This window comes from Hypanus sabinus, chromosome X1, assembly GCF_030144855.1.
Source record: "Hypanus sabinus isolate sHypSab1 chromosome X1, sHypSab1.hap1, whole genome shotgun sequence".
In the NCBI taxonomy this organism is placed as follows: Eukaryota; Metazoa; Chordata; class Chondrichthyes; order Myliobatiformes; family Dasyatidae; genus Hypanus; species Hypanus sabinus.
Window position 1 is genome coordinate 44080826 of NC_082738.1, and position 22778 is coordinate 44103603.

Here is a 22778-nt window from a genome sequence, read left to right on the forward strand (position 1 = left end):
ATATACCAGTGCATCTGGGATCCATGCCAGTGCTGTGATGCGGATGTACAGGTCTTTTCAAATTTGAGAGCTTAAAATTCCTGTTCACTTCAAATAGTGCCAATATTCTGCTAGGCTACAAGGTCAAGAATAAACAGATTGTAGCTGAATATGCACAAAACAGAAGTTTTTAAACTCCTCTCATAAACTTCAATCATGCATCAATAACCAGCAATGTTTCAAAAATCCTCAATAAAAGTCATCTCTGTAGCCAACATTACATTAGTTTGTTACGTATCAGTTTCAATACGAGAAGGAATAGCTAAATTAAAACAAACACATTGAACAGCAAGTCGAGCCATAAAAAAGGGACACAGCTGTTTCATTTTTATTGTCAAAATTTAAAACAAGATAGATGTTCTGGAAAAGGAATAAAATAATTATAGGAGATATCACCTATTAAAAGAAGCCATTTAAAAACAGCAAATTGCCTGAGCATCAGTAATCAGTTTGCAATGGGTCAAAAATGTGAGAAATACAAAGCAAACGTCAAGTATAAACAAGGATGTGTAAACAGTAGAGTAATTACTGGAATAGGAATCATGATCATAAATGCACCGGTTGGAAGGATACATCTGAAGCACTAATTCAACTCAACAGATGTGGCAATGTGTCCATTAGAGAGACCTTGTCTTAACACTGAAATGTTTGACAGTTAATGTTCTAAAGTGACAGGATTAACAGGCTGAAACAAGAGGGGGAAACAAGAGGAAAGAAAAACTTCGATGGGAGACAAAATGGCAGTTGGGGTAAGACACATCAGCAAAGGTTAGCAGGGATTACTATTCCAAAAACTATTAGCAAGTGTTTCTTAGTCAGTTTGTTTTGTATTGGAAGATGCTTTGAAGAATGTTCTTTTTGACCAAGTGGGTTTTGTCTTTCATCCGTTTCTTTATTAGACAGTATAGTATAATCCTGGTCACAATTTACGAGCATGTACTGAATCGTCTGGAGATCACAGTTTTCTTTCATACCTCAAATACGGTCAATGATTCAATTAAAATAAACATTAGACAATTTGCCAATCTTCAATAGTTACCATTATAAGAATACATTTTCTAAATGATTAAAAAATTCAATACAAAATCGGTTGTTCTGACAGCTCTTGTGGCATCTTCCAGTTTTGCGCTGTTGGTGTCCTTCTGTCTTTAAACCTACAGGAGGTAGTTTGGAAATAAATCAATAGGTTCAATTTAATGTCAGAGAAATGTATACAATATACATCCTGAAATACTTTTTTTTTTGTAAATGAAAATAGTGTTCAGAATTATTTTGTCAACAAACTGTTAAATCTCTAATAATTTATCATTTCATGTTCCTTGATGTAATTTTTCAGAATTATCAGGTGTAAGTTTATTTTAAATTGGGATAAGTGGGACAAGAACTAAGATTTTTACTATTTATATAGCCAAGCATAACAAGTCAATATTTTGATTTTTCTGTATTGAAACACTAATGCTCAAGGACTACAAAAAGTGGTGGATACAGCCCAGTCCACCACAGGCAAAACCCTCCCCACCATTGAGCACATCCACAAGGAGTACTGCCACAAAAAAAAGCAGCAACCATCCTCAAATGATCCCCACCATCCAGACCATGCTCTCCTCTCATTCTGCTGCCATCGGGAGGAGCTACAGGAGCCTTACATCCCACACCACAAGGTTCAGGAACAGTTATTGCCTTTCAACCATCAGGCTTCTGAACCAGCATGGATAACTTCACTTGCCTCAACTCTGAACAGATTCCACAACTTTCAAGGACTCTACAACTTATGTTATCAGTGTTATTTATTTATTATTATTATTGTGTTCACACAGATTGTCTTCTTTTGCACATTGGTTGTTTGTCAGACTTTGAGTGTAGATTTTCTACTGATGCTATTGTATTTCTTTGTTGTACTGTGAATACCTACAAGAAAATGAATCTCAGGGTTGTATATGGTGACATGTATGTACTTTGATAATAAACTTACTTTGAACTTTGATTTTATTTCATCTGGTGTACCAGGAAGCATGATAGAAATAGCATTCTGCTTCCTCCCTTAGCAGTCATGATGGTTACAGTGCATTTAATAGACTTCTTGATTTTCATTACTTAATATACATTTGTAGTATGACTACTGATGCACCATCAGTAACTCTCTGAGACGTGAGGTGAGATATAGGTTTTTATTGACTGGAAGAAAGAACAAGCAGCAATTGACCACCATGCTTCATCCTGGAGACTGAGGGCAGGTCTCAGGCCCCAATCGCCTTTATACCGGGGTCCGTGGGAGGAGCCACAGGAGCAGTCAGCAGAGGGGGCGTGTCCAGACAGGTATACATAGTTTACCACAACTACTCAACTGGTTTTAGGTGCCTTGCCAACTTCTCAAATTTCAGCATGCAAATGATCATTTCATTCAAGGGGCATCTAAGCTTATTGTTTGTACCAATACAAAACAAAAATTAGTTCTTAAATTTCAGATACACAAATTGGTGTGCCTTCTGAAAGGAACAGATATGCACATACTTCATAAGATCACTGTTAGGTTATTGCACAAGCTTCTATCAAAGACAGCAATAACCAGCTCCCATTTACAATATTTTACAACTCAAATTGTCAGCCTTTCATCTTCCTGTCAAATAGGAGATCACCCAAGCAGAAAGAGATCCATTGACTGAATAAGTCAGGAGTGGTATGAACAGCACCTGTTATGATTTAACACATGCTGTCATTATATTTGGTAAAATCTACATGAAAATAAATTTCAGATTATCATTCTACACTTTGAGGGGACACAAACTGACAATGCATTTTCTGTCTGCAAATCTTCATTCAAGCTAAAAAAAGTTTTTAAAAAATTGGTTCACAATTGTTAGCTGCAATATAATTAAGGTTGCATGTTATACTATATTAAACTTCAGAAGGACTAAATGCACAAACACTGGTAATTGCACGTTTGAGATGGAGGATGAATTCCTGGTCTTTTTACTATGTTTATACATTGTTACTATGAATATTACACAACTTCCCTATATGTGCATCCTTTCAAATTTTCCCTTTTTCCCAGTGTATACATTTCCACCAAATCCTCATTATTCATTAGTGCATGTCATGCAGGTAATAACAGAGAAACAGCAGACTCCATTCAGGCCGCAGTGACATCAATCTCTCCACAGAGTTTTTTTTTAATGCAAGGTTCAGCTTATCAAAATAAGCTGATATATATCAAGCACTCTAGACCTCAAATTTTAGCCACAAAGCTGCTTTTATTCCTGACCCTCCAAACATGTGCATAAGATCTGTCCTCACTGCTGAACTTGGGTCCATACACACCTGGTCCATATTCTGGACCTCAGTGTTCCCAATCCCAACTCCAGCCATACACCAACTGCTGGTATTTCACTGCTTGCCATTACAAAATATAAGATTAGAGTCCTTCTCATAGCAAACAGGATACATCAGATGCCATAGAACAGGGCTCTGGAGATTGTCTGAAATTTATCAATGCTCCTAGTGAATTTGGTCAACCTTGTGAGTACACACAAAATAATGGCTTGGTGCATGCTGCTCACATAGACATGTGGCACTGTAACTATGTACATTTTATCTCGAGGTACTGTTGCAAACTCTGTGTCATTCACACCAGCAACTGTTTTTTTTTAAACATACCTTCAACACAATCCTGAAGCTAATCCTAGAAAGAGAAAAATTAGGTAAAATTAGTGTGTAACAAACAGACAACACTGTGCATGTAAATAAATGTCAAAAATGTACCATCATTTCTCAATTTACAAAAAGGATATGTTCTTAAAAATACTTAGCAAAGCAAAACTTTGTAATTTAAAAGGGCTAAATGAAATGCATCATGAGTACTTTGGTACAGCCTATTCCTTTGTGCAGACAATCCAAGTAATCAAAAGTTTCAAAGAATCAATTACATTATTGCAAAACTTATACTCTGAGGAATTAGCACAACTTCCTGAAAGGGTTCCATGTTTGTTTGTCAGTCCTTGTGTATAGTTCTTTTTTTGATTCTAATGTATTTCTTTGTTCTAGTGTTAATGGTTGCAAGAAAATGAATCTCCATGTAGTATATGCTGACGTATATGTACTTCAATAATAAATTTACTCGGAACTTTGACATTTTGACTTCTCATCTGAAACCCAATGGGAATTGGCAGTCAACAAATAAACAGTTGAAATTGAGCAGCTGAAGTGCACATCCATCTGGCACTATATATGATTTGAAAGCACCCAACTTTTCATCCAATGAGATCTCTCTCTATGTCAGGCAGCAGCCTTATGCATTTATGCAAATTAGAGTTATATCTTGTCCACAAGACCCAAGCAGTCAGCAGATGCTATGACAGCTGGAACTTAAACAAACAGCTAGATATAGCTTCAAGTTCAGAGACTTCATTTTATTTTGTAGGGGCACAGAAGCCGGGCATCAATTGGCGTATGAAAGCTTTAAGACCACATGGATCTCTACCCATTACACCTACACTGTACAGGCCACCTGCTTTATAATGTCTTAATATTTTATTGAGATAGATGACCATTCAAATAGTCTTTCTGTTCTTTTCCAAGTAGTTGGATCAGACATAGGTATGACATCAATTAATTCCACAAAGCGTTAATCAGTATTTATCTTTTTTTTTTGGCTGGTAGCTGTGCAGAACAACAAGCTGCAGTGATAATTGCTGGACAATTGTTGAAGTGCTTCCAAATGTGAGAGGTATCCAGCAGAGTGGCAAAGTAAATGCAGGATAACTAACAGAATACTTTATAAAATTACTAAAATAAACATATTTAGTTCCATTGTCAATTATAATGCACCCTTACAACAATTGCTTGTCAGATTCTGCCTCAATTTGAATCAATCAAGAGCACTTTTGGGATATGTACAATGCCAGTGCATTTATAATCCATTCACTCCCACTGTTATTCTTGCTCTGGAACGTCAGAACAAACTAAAATGCCAACTATATACAAGACACACAAAGTCCATTAATAAATCACTTTTGTACATTATAGGATGCTAGCCTACAAATTATGAAACTTATTGATTTCAGCTTCACAACTTGTTATGGGAATGTGATTAATAGTTCCAGTTTCACCACAAGGGAAAGAACTTCAAAATGACCAGTCATTTGTCCGCAACACACAAATAAAGGTGTAGGTGGCAAACCAATTCACCTCCCTACAGTGGGAAACTTTGTCACATGGTGCGAGCAGAATCACCTGCAGCTTAATGTGAAAAAGACTAAGGAGCTGGTGGTGGACCTGAGGCATCGGTGACCCCTGTTTCCATCCAAGGGGTCAGTGTGGACATGGTGGAGGATTACAAATTCCTGGGGATACGAATTGACAATGAACTGGACTGGTCAAAGAACACTGAGGCTGTCTACAAGAAGGGTCAGAGCTGTCTCTATTTCCTGAGGAGACTGAGGTCCTTTAACATCTGTCGGACGACGCTGAGGATGTTCTACAAGTCTGTGGTGGCCAGTGCTGCCACGTTTGTTGTTGTGTGCTGGGGCAGCAGGCTGAGGGTAGCAGACACCAACAGAATCAACAAACTCATTTGTAAGGCCAGTGATGTTGTGGGGGTGAAACTGGACTCTCTGACGGTGGTGTCTGAAAAGAGGATGCTGTCCAAGTTGCATGCCATCTTGGACAATGTCTCCCATCCACTCCATAATGTACTGATTAGGTACAGGAGTACATTCAGCCAGAGACTCATTCCACTGAGATGCAACACTGAGCATCATAGGAAGTCATTCCTGCCTGTGGCCATCAAACTTTACAACTCCTCCCTCGGAGTGTCACACACCCTGAGCCTATAGACTGGTCCTGGACTTATTTCCACGTGGAATAATTTACTCATTATTATTTAATTATTTATGGTTTTAAATTGCTATATTTCTACACTATTCTTGTTTGGTGCGACTGTAACGAAACCCAATTTCCCTCGGGATCAATAAAGTATGTCTATCTGGTTATACTCTTCCAGTCACAAGACATAAGACATTCTTGGGGTTTTTGATGAGCATTTATCGACGAAGAGCGACCCAACCCAAAAAATATAAACACAAGAGATTCTAAAGATGCTGGAAATCCAGAGCAACACGCCTCTTCTCTTTTCACCTACGTATCTCCTCCCCTTAGGGCCCCTCCTCCTTCACTTTCTCCCATGATACACTCTCTTGTCCAATCAAATTCCTTCATCTTCAGCCTTTTACCATTTTCATCTGTCACCTCCCAGTTTCTCGCTCCATCCCACCCTCCGCCACTCACCTGGCTCCACTTATCACTTTCTATCTTGTCCTCCTTCCCCATCCCCCTTTGTTCACTTCCATAGATGCTGCTGGACCTGCTGAGTTCCCTCAGTATTTGTGCATGTTGCCACCTAAAAATAGTTGTCTTATTTATTCTCTCTCCATAAAAGTTGTTTAAGATGTCTAATAGCTGAGAATGCCAGACTACATTATCCAGTTCCTGCACTAGAGGCTGATGCATTTACATTTATTCCTGTCCAGTTCTCCTGCATACACTGTCTACGTGACCCAAGAGTACTTGGGAAAGGAAGTCTGTCCTTGGCTTCTACTGTTGGCAATGTATATAGAGAAACTTTTTTCTCCTTGCTGGACTTTGGCCAGCAAAGTAAACTTCAAATTAAAGTTAATTGATCTGTGTCAATTAATAACATTTTCACTATGGTAGAATATTTACATCTAGATCATCCATTGTAGGAGGCGCCCCAGTGTCCTTTAGATCTTTCAACATCTGAAAAATAATAAATTAAGCAGAGTGAAAAAATTGCAAGGTCCTGAGGTCCTCACTAAAATAGCAAATAATGATGATTTAAAAATACATTTTATAGATAATATGGTAAAAGGTTTACATCCTGGTACTGTGGATAAAAATCGTACATGTTTGTGTAATGTTCAAAATCTGACAATGCAAGGTGAAAAATTGGACTGAAGTCTGGGATTTCCCCTTCAAGTATTCTGAGTTTGGTGCATGAAGGATGGAGCTTACACAGTAGTATCCAGCTGTGTGCACCTGGACACCACTTCTCTGATTTTTATTCATACTCTATAAGATCCTGTGTGGCCTGCTTTTGTACAACTTGAAGGAAAGGTATTCTTCCTGAACCACCATCAGGGATGCTCCTTGAGAAAATTTAACTCCCTCAGATACAACACACCCACCACTCTCCAACTGCATTTCCTCCCATAAGATATAGGAGTAGAAGTAGGACATTCAGCGCATCAGGACTATTCTGCCATTCAACCATGCCCATTTCTTTCTCCTGCTTTCTCGCAGTAACCCTTAACCCTTTACCAATTAAGAACTTACTAATTTCTGCCTTAAATACTTGACCTCCATCACCCTGTAGTAACAAATTCCATAAATTCACCCTCTGCCTGAAGATATTCCTTCTCATTTCAATTCTAAAAAAAACTTACTTTCATTCTGAGGCTGTGCCCTTGAATCCTCAACTCTCTTACTAATGGAAATGTCCTCTTCATGTCCACTAAATCCAGGCCTTTCAGTATACATCAAATTTCAATGAGATCCCCACCTCATCTTTCTTAACATTGAGTACAGGCCCAGAGCTGTTAAATGCTCCTCCTACGCTAAACCTTTCATTCCTGGAATCATTCTTGTAAACCTCCTCTGGATCCTCTCCAGGGACAGCACATCTTTCCTTTGTTATTGGGCCAAATTTGCTCACAATATTCCAAGTGCAAATCCGGCCAATGCCTTATAAAGCAGTATATCCTTGCATCTCCTTCTCTCACCCACTGTGCAAATTATAACCTCATGCACCTTGCTCTATCACAGCCTGACCAAAAAAAGAGAAAATGTGTTAGTGGGAAAGGGGTGTCAGATGACAGTCTGTCAGCGTTTAGCAGTAACACAGATCATAGTAACAGCCTACTTTGTATTATTTTATTCATCTGTTACCTTATTTTCCGAAGTACTTAATGGGGTGGATTATGATGAAGAAATACACATACTAATTTTTTTTAATCAGAAGGGAATTCAACGATATAACTATAGGGAATGTAGAAAAATGAGTTTTATTTTAATGTCAAGGGAAAAAAATGTTGTTCTAACAGTAAGCTGAGCACAAACTTCATCAGGGACAGGGTTGAGGGAAGGATGCAGGACATGCAGGATTTAAAACTTATTACAAAAATGGTATTCCAGTATACCTGGTGTTTGTTTTACAAACAACATGCCAGTAATGGGGAAATGTAAGTGTTGTTTTCTGAGAATCATGCTTCAGGATTGGGCAAGTCTGCTAGTGACCGGTAGTGATATCATGATGAGTACTTAAGAAGCAGTAAATGAAATTAAAATAACAAATTTGATTAAAGGAATTAATGTTAAGTTCAACAGTTACAGTGACATGTAAGAAAATCATCCTACCCAAGCAGTCTATCTTAAATTATGGAGATTCTACAGTATATAAAGTAATTTATTATTATTTTGCACAACAAGTGAGTTAAAGGTCTCTAACACAAGCTAATAATGTTGCGGAGGTTCAACTTGCATTTGCATAGTGCTCCAAGTCGATCATCTGCTCATCATCATCGTGCCAATCTCTCCAGTTATCAAAGTCCACAACTAACCAAGCGTGCTATAAGAGAGAAACAGACAAAGATTTGTATGACCTTACAGCCTGTTCTGTAAACATTAGAAAAACAAGACATTCAGTTCATGGGTTACCATTTTACCTTTGGGAAATGGGTATTTATTGAAATAAAGGTTGATTATGAAAACAAATCATCTACTTGATCCTTAACCATGAAAATGGTTCATGTTTCCAATTTGTAATCCGGGGCTAGGCACTCTAACACGTACCATAATTGCAAAATTTGCTTCCCATTATGATAAATGGGCCCTTTATATTAACACTGAGCTAACATGCACCAAATCACTTTAGTATTACGACAATGACCAATGAAAGTATGCACAAAAAGGGAGCAGCAAGAAATCCTAATAGGCAAGAATCATAAGACCATAAGACATAGGAGCAGAATTAGGCCATTTGGCCCATTGAGTCTGCTCCACCACTTCATCATGGCTGATCCATTTTCTGCCCAGCTCCAATCTCCTGCCTTCTCCCTATATCCCTTCATGCCCTGACTAATCAAGAATCTATCAAAAATGCAACAAATTTTGGAATTTTCACCCACAATAATTGCATTATTCTAAAGCCAAACTTAAAAGCACAATCTCCAAGCTCTCAAAATCATGGTTCTCAATGAGAACTGTTGCTCGAACATTCTGAGCAGCTTTTGCTTAGCCTGGTTAGTTGGATTGGGGAACAAGCAATAGGCATCTTATAATTATGATGGAAGACTGCGCAGGAATGACTAAAGACACTGCAATGCCTTCAATCTTCCATAGATTTTATAGCATCAGTAAAGATGCTCTCAGTCAGCAATTCACTCACTTAATTAATCTGTAATCATACCTTGGTTTTGTCTTTTGTTAACCTCGGCCAAGCTTTTTTACCTTCGATTTTCCTCATGAATAGGGTAATGGACCTATCGGAGCGTTTGTGCCTTGAATCCTATTGGTTGAAAGAAGAACAAAAAAATGACAAAGGGTAAAAGACGTCTTAGCTTCTAATGCAGTAAAGCAGCAAGTTATGCACTATTTAATGATGGCATTAAATGCTGTCTTTTTCTCTAAATAACCCATATTCAAAAGCAAAATTTAGCTTTGCACTTCGATATTTATTGACATTTTTAGGATCAGACTCAAGAGCTGTCTGATTAACAGATTTCTAAACTAAGGACCCACACATCGATGAGATACTTTAAAATACTCAGCAAGAGCTACCAATCCTGGTTGCATCTCCAGTCAGTTCATCAGAGCACAGATGCCAAGGAACCTGCCAACCTCATCAGCAATGACCTTTATGTCTGTCCTAGGAAGGGGACTGAGGGCTTAAGGCAAAGAGGGGACAGGAGGAAGAGGCTAAGCATGGCTCCTGCAAAACTGGATTACCACACTTTTCCATCAGGACATTTAGAAAAATATCTGAAGCTCATGATGGTGGGAGCTGGCAAAGATATCAACACCTGCTCCACACTTTGCTGATTAATTTTTCAATGGAGTATTTCAACTGGCATCAGGCTCTTAACTTGTATTACTGTCCAAGCTGCATGTTTAAAGGCACCATGGATTTAGTAAAGAGGTCAATATCTTGTAATCCTATTGATGAGCTGTAAATATCCTTTCAATATTTCAACTAATCCTCAAGATAAACTTGAATTTAGTGATAATTTAATCTAATGATAATTAATGATAGATGATATCCAGTTAATACCAGATTGTTTAAGGTTTAGCTTATCTACAGATTGATATAACTTTAGGAAATGGGGAAGAAATTCGTTTCAGGGACAGGGTGGAACTGAGAGAGAGCAAGGTTTTCACAGGGCCTGAAGGCTTTTGAATTGTTAAACAAGGGATATTCAGGTGAATCAGCAGATACAGAATGGCAGGCCAAATGCAAAGCAGTTAGGAATTAGAGATCATGGTTCTGAGAATCAGAGAAGCAAGGAGAGAAGAGAAGAGAAGGAAGTCTTTAAGCAGCAGACAGAAGTGGAATTGAAGATGTTCATAGTGAGAGGTAAAATTGTATAAATGAAGGAGGCAAGTTTAATGATGAAATCACTAAAGAGGCTGTTAGAAATAGTCAGGGATTAGAAGGAGCCAGTGATGGGCTCCCATAGAAGTGGGAACATTTAAGCAATATAAATTTAGAGCAATAGGGAAATTAAATTTGAAGCAATGAGAGCAAGAGGAGGCAAGGAGTTATTTGCTGAAGAGGCTTAGAAAACAAATAAACTTGGCTCAGGATTCCAGCGGGACACAGGTATCGATTTTTAACCAACGTTTCGATGACAAATTCTGCCATCTTCATCAGGGATGAATATCAGGCTAGTCATTTTTCACATTAGTTCAGAGGAAATAAAATCAATTGCATCAGCTCACCAGCTGCCCAATATAAAAGTCAGCCAACTCAGCAGTGACAAAGATTTAAAGTTGAACCCTCTGGATTGTGTTGCTTCACACTACAACAGACAAGGTCCTCAGACACTGGGCCAATACTATTTTGGTTTATCTTTCTGATTACCACTTCAAATATTGTGTAAAATCAATACCTTTCTCATGGTGCTGGACATAATGAGAGTTTGCCGCTGAACATGTGCCTAGACACTGTCAGTTCATTCAAAGCACATACTTACATTTGGCTCCACTTGGCTATACAATTCAATGTTATTGTAGAGTTTGGTATTATCTGCTGTTCTGCAACTGTTGAATTTAAAATGAAAAGAAAGTATAATTACATCAGTTCATTATGCCTCAACTATCAAGATAATGACTTCTTGATTCCTCTACTGCCATGGTGAGGCCAAACTCAGGTTGGAGGAGCAACACCTCATATACCGTCTGGATAGTCCCCAGCCCCTTGGTATGAACATTGAATTCTCCAACTTCCAGTAGTTCCCTCCCTCTCCCTTCCCCCATCCCAGTTTCACTCTGCCTCCTCCTCCAGCTGCCTATCACCTCTCCCATGATTCTGTCTTCTTCTACTACCCATAGTGCTTTCCCCCTTACATTCCTTCTTCACTTTTCCTGCCTATCCCCTCCCTCACCTCTTGATCTTTCCTCAATCCCGATGAAGGGTCCGAAACATTGACTGCTCGTTTCCACAGATGCTGCCCGACCTGCTGAGTTCCTCCAGTGTGTTTGTACATGTTAAGATAATGACTTGTATTTACAAGATTTATATTAGAAATTTGCCTTGGATCAATCGTGCTTAGAAGATGCTGGATGCTGGTAGATAATCAGAAGGGGTAGACGATCCATCACCCATTCAGCACTGCAGACTAAGTGTCAATGTCTACTGCCACAAGCAAAAAATGCTTGCAGATTTCCGAAGTCCTTTGGGGCAAGAAATCTATTGACTTTCTCTAGTCTAGCCTACATCACTCCAGATCCACCAGTGTGGTCGAGTTAAATGCTCTCCGAAGGGCAACAATTACAAGCCTTGCCCAGATCCTGAAACAATAAATAAAAACACTCTCTAGTATATCCATTCATTCATGTTACAATTATGGAGTCTTGAATGGGATGCCTGACAGAAACAAAATGTTTCACTTCATAGATCAAAATAAGCACAATTGTTTTTAATCCCTATTCTGCCACATAGTCCTTGAAAATTTAGGATTGTCCAGCCAGACTATTCCCATCTCAGCTGTACATGTGGCCAATGAACTACGTTTAAGAAGTACTAAGCAATTGGCTTAAATGTCCTCTGTCTGTATTACATTCCAGCTGTTCCATATAATAACATAGATCACTACAGCACAGAAACAGGCTCTTCAGCCCATCTAGTCCATGTCAAACCATTATTTTGCCTTGTCTCATCAACCCACAGCTGGACCACAGCCCTTCATACCCCCCCCCCATCCATGTACTTGTATGTTAAAATGAACCCCGCATCCACCACTTCCACTAGCAGCTTGTTCCACACTCTGAGTGAAGAAGTTCCCCCTCATATTCCCCTTAAATATTTCACCTTTCACCCTTAACCTATGACCTCTTGTTCTGTTCTCATCCAAGCTCAGTGGAAAAAGTCTGCTTGTATTTACCCTATCTATGCCCTGCATAATTTTGTACACTTCTAACAAACCTCCCCTCATTCTCCTACACTCCAGGGAATAAAGACAAGTCTGAAACAGAATTGATGAACTTGTATAAGTACGAAAATTCCATTTGACTGTGGTTAAGATAAAATATTTTAACTAATATATTTTCCACTGAGAAAGGATTGTGTATTGTGGATACTACTGGATACATCAGACTTTCTGGGTACTGCTGAAATTTGTGAACTCCTCATCTTTATTCCAATAGGTGCTTTATTTGCATTATTTCATTCTGAAGAGCAAGTCAAGAGATTAGCAGCAGTTTAGATGTTTCTTTTGAATGGTGGAAATGCAAAATACTGTACATTGTATTGATTTTAAAATGTTGCTCATTCAAAATCTCAAGAATAGTGTTAAATACATTTTGTAATTCACCCATTATGTTCTCTCCTTGCTGTTTCCCATCAACCAGGAAAAGTTGAATGCAGTGCTGTGTAAAAGACTTAGGCACATATACGAGGGATGATTGATAAGTTCATGGCCTAAGGTAGAAGGAGTTAATTTTAGAAAACCTAGCACATTTATTTTTCATCATAGTCCTCTCCTACATTTACACACTTAGTCCAGCAATCATGGAGCATACAGATCCCTTCTTTGTAGAAATCAGCGTCTTGGACCTCCAGAAGGTGGTCCACAGCAGGGGTGATTGATAAGTTCGTGGTGTAAGGTAGAAGGAGATGAGTTATACAGCTCTAGTTACATGTATGTGCAGTTCAACTCTTTGACTGAATATGCAGAAAGTTTGAAGTTAATAACTTCTGTGGTATTTCTTTTTCAGGTAATTGAAAATTGCAAGTAAGCACTGTCCGAGAAAATGGCCAACATCGGCCTTCGTGCAGTCATCCGCTACCTCGGTCTCAAGGGCTTATCACCCAAGGAGGTCCACGAGGACGTGGTGGCAACACCAGGGGACAGTGAAAAACAAATGTGCTAGGTTTTCTAAAGTTGACTCCTTCTACCTTAAGCCACGAACTTATTAATCACCCCTCGTATATATCTAGGGTGCCTGAGACTTTTGTACAGTACTGTATTTGTAAACTTGGACTGAATAGTGAGTTTGTAAATCTGGCAGGAGCAAAGAGTGTTGGGAATAGCGAGAGTGGAGCACAGCGGGATGGGTGTGGGACAGGTAGCATAGAAGGAGTGCCAGGGGTGAGGGATGGCATGGGTGCAAACACATCCAGCCCTGATACACCAGGCAAGGACATTTAATTCCAAGCAATTGGCTTATCGGTCATTACAGAATGTCTCTCTGGTAGTCCCCGCACCCTTCCTTTTCCCTTCCCCTTTTCCCAACCATGATTCCCCTCTCCCTGCCCCCTTTCCACTCTCAGTCCACAATAGAGACATATGAGTATATCAGAATCAGGTTTATCATCACTGACATTTGTCATGAAATTTGTTTTTTTTTGTGTGACAGCAGTACAGTGCAATACATAAAATTACTACAGTACTGTGCAAAACTCTTATGCACCCTAGCTATACATATGTGCCTAAGACTTCTGCATAGTACTGTATTTTGAGGGAAAAAAACAATAATTGTGCATCTCTATATATTACTGGACCTCAGTTTGATTAATATTGGAGAAAGTCTCTGATCAGTATGAAGAAAACTATTCACATGGGTCTGGTATTTGCAACAATTTTGCATCATAGCAAGGTATAGGTTCTTGATTAGTCAGGGCGTCAAAGCAGGAGAATGGGATTGAGCGGGAAAATAAATCAGCCATAATGGAATGGTGGAGCATACTGGATGGGTTGAATGGCCTAATTCTGCTCCTATTGGTGATAAGTTACACAAATACTTCCATGGAAATCTTGAACTGTATTTAGTGCACATAAAAGAAAATGGCTCACATCAGTTCACAGTATGGCTCACAGTATCACAACATTGTATGTAGTCCATGTATAAATAGGCAACTGCACAAAACTTAAGAATTCAGCAAAATTGAACTGGGTTCTGTTTGCATTAGAGTACAGAATTTTTCACCTGTTTCAGGCTGGAAGCCTAAAAAACTATGGATGAGCAATAAACATTGATATTGCTAGCAAAGCCCTTATCCTAATGATGAATAATTCTAAACAATTTCCAAGTGCCAGGCAAATAACCTCTTCTTTAATGTCAACAAGACAAAGAACATGATTATTAACTCAAGGAGAACTTACCCCACTCACACCCCTCTTTATAACCGTGGTGCCACCTGGTGCAGCAGTGGAAACCGTAAGCAATTTCAAATTCCTGGGAGTACACATTTCATACAACTCAGAACACATCCTAAGCAATCAGGAAAACTCACCAATGCCTCTACTTTCCGAGGAGGCTGAAGAGAGCTGGAGGATGCACATCTATACTCACATCATTCTACAGATGCGCAGCATCCTGACAAGCTGTATCATCGCTTGGTATGGTAACTGCTCTGTGGTAGATAGGAAGGCTCTACAACGGGTAGTCAGACCTGCACCAACCTACCCACTATCAAGGACATATATATTGAAACATGCCGGAAATGGCCAGTAACATCATGAATGATCCCACCCATTTTGCTCATGGACTGTTTGTCCCACTCCCGTAAAGGAGGAGACTATGTAGCATCCATGCCTGGACCACCAGACTCAAAAACAGTTACTTTCCCCAAGCTCAAGGCTGATTAACCCCTCCACCCACTAACCAACCCCCCTACACCCCAAACCATCCTAATTTATTACTTCCTGTCAGTCTCCTTACAGTATGTACAGACACTCCTGTCCCTTGCATCACTTTATGGGCATACAATCAATCTATGTATATAAGCCATTTTATGTATTTATATTTATTGTTTTTTATCATTATTGTGTTCTTTATCTTTTGTGGGTTTTTATTGTGTTGCATCAGATCTGGAGTAACACTTATTTCATATCACCCACCAGTGAGCATTTCACTCCTGCTAGTAGCAGAAAGCACATTGGGCCCTGCTGCAAGACATTATAGAAGTTATATACAATTCAAAGAATAGGTGGGGGGGGGGAAATCCCATTGAAACCTATCAAATGTTGAAAGGCCTTGATACAGAGGATGTTTCCTAGGGTGGAGGAGTCTATGACCAGAGGACACAGCCTAAGAATAGACAGGTGTCCATTTAGAACAGAAATGAGGAGGAATTTCTTTTGCCAGAGAGTGGTGAATCTGTGGAATTCGTTGCCGCAAGCAGCTGTGAAGGGATACAGAGAGATGGCAGTAGATTGGGGCTGAGTGGGAAATGGATCAGCCATGATGAAATGGCAGAGCAGTCTCTATGGGCCAAATGGCCTAATTCTACTCTTATATCTTATGGTCTTTTGATGGCAACTTTATAATCACATATCTACTCACCAGTGCACATTTAAATGAATAACAATGAAATGAATAAGTCATAGTAAATGCAGGAGTTCTTACCTAAAGATCAGCCTTAATTTTTCAATTTTAACATAAACATCCTTACTATCTTCTACACAGAACTCAACAAACACATAGTTCTTGCGATCGTACCACTGAGTTTTTGCTGGTTGGCTGAAGAAATAAAAGAATAAGCGAATCAAACAGCAGTCAGTCATTTGCTAATTTAAATTTCGACATAGAAACAGAACAATAAAAAGGCAAGAGTTTGTTTTCAATTTTACAGCTTTGCATGGAAAATTAACAATTAAGTTGGGGGTCCTTTAAAGATATCACCTCTTTGTGTCTCAACTTTAAAACCTAGAAAATTTGTCCTAGAAACTTATTGTTGCCTTTGAGTAGAGCATACGTGTCTCTGAGTGCAGCAGTTTGTTTTGTTTTGAACCACAATGTTTTAAATACCACAAGCTTATTTATTTTCATCCTATTCTGTTTTTCTGATACCTCCATCATTACTGTGGCAGTAATTGCATTCTCTTAGTGAAGCCAAATGCTCAGCATTTATTAAATAACACACCCTAGTCTTCTGCCTCCACAAGATCAATTTATTTTTGGTTTCTAAATGACCTCACCCTTCTTTTGGCTACACTTTCAATTTATGTTACTTGTTGAGCTAATCTCATACTTCCCTTTTGACTCTTCTAATGTGCAATACAATTCCCTTTTACGTGGTAATGAATGGGTTTCTCTCTTTAAAATAGAAGTCCATAAATTGATTGGGGGGGGGTGAAATCTACAAGCTCAAACTGGTGTTCGGAACCGTCAGCAACAGCAGAAATGTACATCATTAATACCATGGTTTGACATATCCCACACTCAGCCATGCAATCAAGCCAGGGGATCAAAATAGAATCTATTGTGCTTAATGATCTTACATTATTGCTTTACTCAAATCAGGGTGGTGAGGGCTCTCCTAGAGTGCCACTGATACTCCCTACTTCATGCACTTTAATGGTATCTTCACTAGAGGACTCATCTCTTCACCAACTTCTCAATACACTGAACAGCAAACAATGGCCTTGTCAACAATATGTAGATCCCAAAAATATGAGTTAAAAAGAAAATGTAAAGCAACGCAGAAACTAACCGGGGAGCTTTTGGTGCCACATGGAAATCCCCAGCACCATAAAGAGACTACTAAGCATTTAGAAGACCACATAGTGAGCAAACAAACAGATCACTTCCCATGATCTCCATTCGCTAGTATATTCAGTGACCAGCCTGAAAGCATCAAACTACATCATTAACTATGTAAACTGTTAGATGGAGGGTAAGTCATTCTTACTGAATAAAGCCCCACTTGGTTTTAGTTGCTGGTGAAAACTAATCTGCAACACTCATGATAAGTGTGGGTGCACACAGTTCATACCGTAACCTACCTGTACTCAGTTTCTTCACACATAGTCACTTCCCCTAAATTCCCGTCAAAAACTTCCAAAGGAAAATAAGTGGGGCAGATTGCTCAGAAAAGTTTGCTGAGATTGTTAATTCCTAGCATGCGGGCAGAAGCAGCTGCTGCTATTTTTAGGTGGTTGTTTCCCTGCAGTACGTTACTGTTTTAGACCCTGCACTTTGTCAAGACTTCCCTGCTCCGCCTCCACTGCCCAGTTTTTACCAACAGCTGTTCCCTTGGCGTCCTCTTTCCCTTGCCTGTCCAGGCTGTCAATCACTCCTCTCTATCTATGGCACAAATTGAAGCTTAATTACTTAATTAATAAGTCAAAGGAAAAGCAGGAAAAACACCAAAAAAGATTTTTTTTCCAAGTTATGTGATTTATTCATACCACTATTGATTTGTCGCAAAGATGCAAACACTAAGTCCACAGAAAATGTCTCTGACTACCCTCACACTATGAACATGGAAGCATTGTTTGAACTCTATTTTTGCTTTAGTTCTCCTCCCATGCCCCATCTCTCTCCCTACCTCTGACTCCTTTACCATAACTGCCTCTTCATTTTCCCAATTCCTTTGGTCCCTATCTCCTCATCTCCCTCCTTCTTCTCCTACTTCTTTCCTATTTAGCCCATTCCTTTCTCCTTTCTTTATTCCTGCTCTACCCTGCCGGCTGATTGTGGTCTCTAAGCTTGAGACAGCCTATACATTCCTCAATTGCCAAGCTGTTTTCCTCACTCTGCCCATGCACATTCCCAACAGTTGTGTCATCTAAAACTTGCAGCCTCATCCTGATCCCTCCCTCTCTCAGAAAAACATAAGGAGAACTTTCATCCACCCTTCTGGTGATAGCAGACCTTGGCACACTGCAACCTCCTGTGACCAGTTATCAGTTGGAAAGCATTTTCAAAAACACCTTTGTACTTATTTTGATCTTATTTCTATTCTCCTTTCTGATTTACTGCAGCCTATTGCTGATTGCTCTTACAAATGAGCTTGGTGGATAAGCCCACCAAGGCTCATCTTCTTTCTATCTTCAACTGGTTCCTGCTTTTCATTAATAACTTTTTTTCTTTCATTTTCCATGATTGTAAATTATATTTTGCTTCATGGAGGCAGATCTGAACCAACCAATTGCCATTGTGAGATAAACGTTCACATGCAAAAAATCTGAGAAGCAATTGATCTGGATAATTGCTAAATAATTTTGGCCAGTCTAAGATTATAAAAGTGTAAGTGGTATGAAAGTGTAAATAAAAACATAGAATTCTAGAAACACTCAGCAGGTCCGGTAGCATCTGTGGAAGGAGAAGCAGAGATAACCTCTCATGTTCTAGAGTCACAGACCTGAAACATTAACAATTTCTATCAGTTAACTGCTAATGGTTTCCATTTACTATTACCTTTCTGTGATCGTAAGAACATTAAACCAATAATACAATCCAGTATTCAAAATGTGGGAGTCACCTATCACCAAGGTAGCTCAGTGTGGATTTGCCAACTTTATATTTTGAATGATGAGAATCATTAATTCCTCAGTCTTAGCATCTTCTCTTAAAAAAATACACATTTGAGTTGCATGAGTTAGTAAGTGGTATAATCACACTAATTCCTTATAGTATTTAGTGCCTGATAGCTTGCAGATCAATAGAAGACTGCCAGTGCACAGAAAAGATGGCATGTTTACTCAGCAGCTTTGGCGGACCCAGTGATGAACCAAAGTAGAATTAGGATTCTCAACTCTTTATACATTTATTAAGAGAAGACAGAATGGAACAGGACTGAGCATAACTTATTTGACTGGAGAAATAAAAGGTAACACAATTTTAGAACATGTCTCTTAAGAATTAGAAGTTAAAGAATAACTGGTCAATAGAAAATCATAAGATTTTCAGAATGTTTTATCACCACTCCTTAAGCATGTTACAATTATTATTTGAGGTAATTAGAGGAGAAAGTGGATTTGGTTAAAGGTATTAAAATCACCAAAGGCCTATACATAAAAGGCAATTAGTAAGGCTGATTTATTTTGGCTTTTATCTTATTAGGATGCAGGGAAGAGCTGGTTGGGAGTTGGAATGCAAAATTGAGGAAACATTCCTCCAATTACACAGAACTTGGCCACTACCCCATTTTGAAAGCACTAAGTCTCAACAAGACTTGCCGAACTCTGGACATTGACCTTCAGCTCTGGCCTCAAGACTTCACTGACTTCTGGGTATAGTCTTCAGGACTCACCGATCATGGGTTTGTCCTTCAGGCCTTGACCCAGGACTCACCAATCATAGATTTGACCTTCAGACCTCGATCCCGGACTTGCCAATCATTTTAATCTTGTTGTTAAAAAGATAAAACATACTATGGGTATAGAAATCTTTTTACCTTTTAAGAAATAATAGGTCATAGAGAACCATACAGGGTGGAAACAAGCTATTCAACCCAACTCCTCCATGGTAACCAAGGTGTCTTCCAGATCTAGTCCCATTAACCTGTGTTTGGCACAAATCTTTCTGAACCTTTCCTATTCACAAACCTGGCAAAATTCCTTTTAACTAGTGTAATTATACCTACCTTTACCACTTAATCTGGCAGTTCATGTCATATATTGACCATCCTCTGTTAAGTAGCCGGCCCTCAGACCCCCTTTAGGTCCTTCCTTCTCACCTTTAATCAATGCAATCTAGTTCCCGGTTCCTAGGCTCCAAGGAAAGAATATAAAAAGATATGGGAGTCAGGAATGAAATCAGAAATCTTACTTTCACATAACAGTGGTGGAAATACTTCACCTAAAAGCTGCTAGGTCAACTACAGGTGACGCCATTTACATTATGGCAGATCAGGTTACAAAAATTTGCCCTTATGGAATTTACAAGTCACAATCAAAAAATCTAGGTTTTGCATTACGGAAAACAATGATAGCTTCCTCCACCCCTCTCCCCCAACAAAGAGACTGACTCCAATAATTTTAAGGCATTAATCAAGATTTTTCATGGCATCATCCAGCAGGAATACAAGCCCTTTGGTCCACCAAGTCCATGCTGACCATCGAGTATCCATTTTATACCCATACCACACTAATCCCACTTTGCTCTCCCTACATTCCTTTTGGCTTTCCATAGTTTCTACCACTCACATACACACGAAGGAATACCTGTAGTTAAAACAGCTACTTAAAACTTATTTCTCTCTTGCTTTTCGGATGCAACATTCAAGGAAAGAAAATCAAAAAAAATTAAGAATACTTTTAACTGAGGGTTTAATTTTTACTTTTTAGGGAAGTAAAAATGGAATTTGTCACTATTCCTGCTCTAGGGTTAATAAGACCATAAGACACAGGAGCAGAATCAGGCATTTGGTCCATCGAGTTGGTTCCGCTATTTCATCATGGCTGATTTATTATCCCTCTCAACCCCATTCTCCTGCCTTCTCCCCTTGACGTTTGATGCCCTTACTAATCAAGAACCTATTAACTTCCACTTTAAATACACCCAATGACTTGCCTAATAAAGCATTTGTGGCAAAGAATTGCACAGATTCACCACCCTCTGGCTAGATAAATTCCTCATCTGTTTTAAAGTGACGTTCTTCAATTCTGATGCTGTGCCTTCTGGTCCCAGATTTCCCCAACATAGAAAACATCCTCTCCACACCCACTCTATATAGGTCTTTCAATATTCAATAGGTTTCAATGAGATCTCCCTTATTCTTCTAAATTCCAGTGAGTATAGGCTCAGAGTCATTAAATGCTCCTCATACATTAACCCTTTCATTCCCAGGATCATTCTCATGAACTTTCTCTTGACCCTCTCCAGTCACTACGGCACTCCTCCTCTTCCCTCTTCCTTTCTGAACCACAGAGTCAGTCTCAGTCCTGAAGACCTGGTCCCTGCAGCTTTCCCCTGGTAGCTTGTCCCCCTCAACGGTATCCAAAGCCAGTGTTATTAAGGGGGACTGCCACAGGGGTACCCTGCACTGTTGGCCTATTCCCTTTCCCTCTTCTGACAGTTACCCAGCTATCTGCCTCCTGCAGCCTAGAGATGACTACCTCCCTGAAGCTCCTATCTGTCACCTCCTCATTCTCCTGTAAGAGCCAAAAGTCATCCAGCCACAGTTTCAGTTCCCTAACAGTTAGTGCCGCCTCTGCAGGCAGCTTTCTAACTATCAGCAAACTTGAGCAGGTTCCTGCTCTTCTGCTGGTCAGCCCAAGGATTTCTGTATTCATACTTTAGGCCCAAAGCCCTTGACATTGATTGGGTAGCTGGGGGTATGGTGGGAGAGTTTGGTGAGAAAATGCCAGCCGTTTCCAAAATGTTTTTATCCATGGTCATAATATCTTAGGCTATGAGCAGCCTTTCTTTACATTATACATCCAAAACGCTGGAGGAATTCAGGATGTTTCTGGCTGAGATGTCCTGACGAAGGCCCTCAGCCCAAAACATCAACTGTTTATTCCTGTCCATGGATGCTGCCTGACCTGCTGAGTTCTTCCAGCATTTTGTGAGCATCCACAGAATCTCTCATATTGACTCTTCTTTTATATTAACTCGGAAGTGAATACCTTCATTGTCCACATTAACCTGACAGTCAGTATCGATTTGTCAAAGGATTGCACCAGCTACTTAGAGGGCAGTTATTGACTTGAAGAGCAAATGTTCGTTTCCACAGCATCATGTTTTACATAGAAAGCAAAGAATTTTGGTGAACTTTTGTGGCCAAATGCAACATTAGTAGATTCATTTTAAGTTGGGAACAGTTTCTTCAAGTATATAAATTTTATACAAATTGTTTGACTAGAAATTCAGTTCTATTAGACTGTGTTTTCTCCAGAGTTATGAGACTGAAAAAAAATTTCCATGAATAGAAAATTATTTTGATTTGAGAAATTCAACAAGGTTCTTGCTGTCATGAGTCACCTTTACAATGTTGATGTGAGTTCCATATCAGAGAGGGACAGAATTATGTAATTTACCCTGAAGAATTTGGATCACATTAACCTAAGGATCCCTATCATTGGGCAGTGTCAGCCCAGCATTACCTTTTGGGTACAGCTTCAGAACAAGGTATCTGCAAGTGAATGCGAACCGAACACCTGGCAACCCACCCTTCGAACAATCGTGTCTGCATGTTCCTCTCTTCAATTCCACCTCACCCCCCCCCGACCCCCACAACCAATTTCCTGGCTGCAAATTCCCCCCATGCCCCACTGTAG

General features: G+C 39.4%; 1 protein-coding gene across 1 annotated transcript; it reads right to left on the reverse strand.

Annotated features, from left to right (window-relative positions):
- Positions 1-345: 345 nt before the first annotated feature.
- Positions 346-18359, reverse strand: ptges3l (prostaglandin E synthase 3 like). Its single transcript, XM_059956731.1, has 8 exons — positions 18235-18359; positions 16177-16290; positions 11301-11367; positions 9518-9616; positions 8591-8677; positions 6757-6810; positions 3694-3718; positions 346-1193 (listed from the first exon to the last, which is right to left on the reverse strand). The coding sequence occupies exons 1-7, from the start codon at positions 18357-18359 to the stop codon at positions 3713-3715; spliced, it is 552 nt and encodes a 183-aa protein (XP_059812714.1). The 3' UTR covers positions 346-1193; positions 3694-3712.
- Between the last annotated feature and the right edge of the window lie 4419 nt (positions 18360-22778).

Excerpts from the sequence above, each read along its gene's own strand:
- ptges3l (XM_059956731.1), bottom strand. The coding sequence starts at position 18,359 with ATGAGGCTGCAAGTTTTAGATGACACAACTGTTGGGAATGTGCATGGG. Across the intron at positions 9,617-11,300 it reads ATAGCCAAGTGGAGCCAAAT|GATTCAAGGCACAAACGCTC; the intron begins GTAAGTATGTGC and ends TTCAACCAATAG. Across the intron at positions 8,678-9,517 it reads TAACAAAAGACAAAACCAAG|CACGCTTGGTTAGTTGTGGA; the intron begins GTATGATTACAG and ends TCTCTCTTATAG.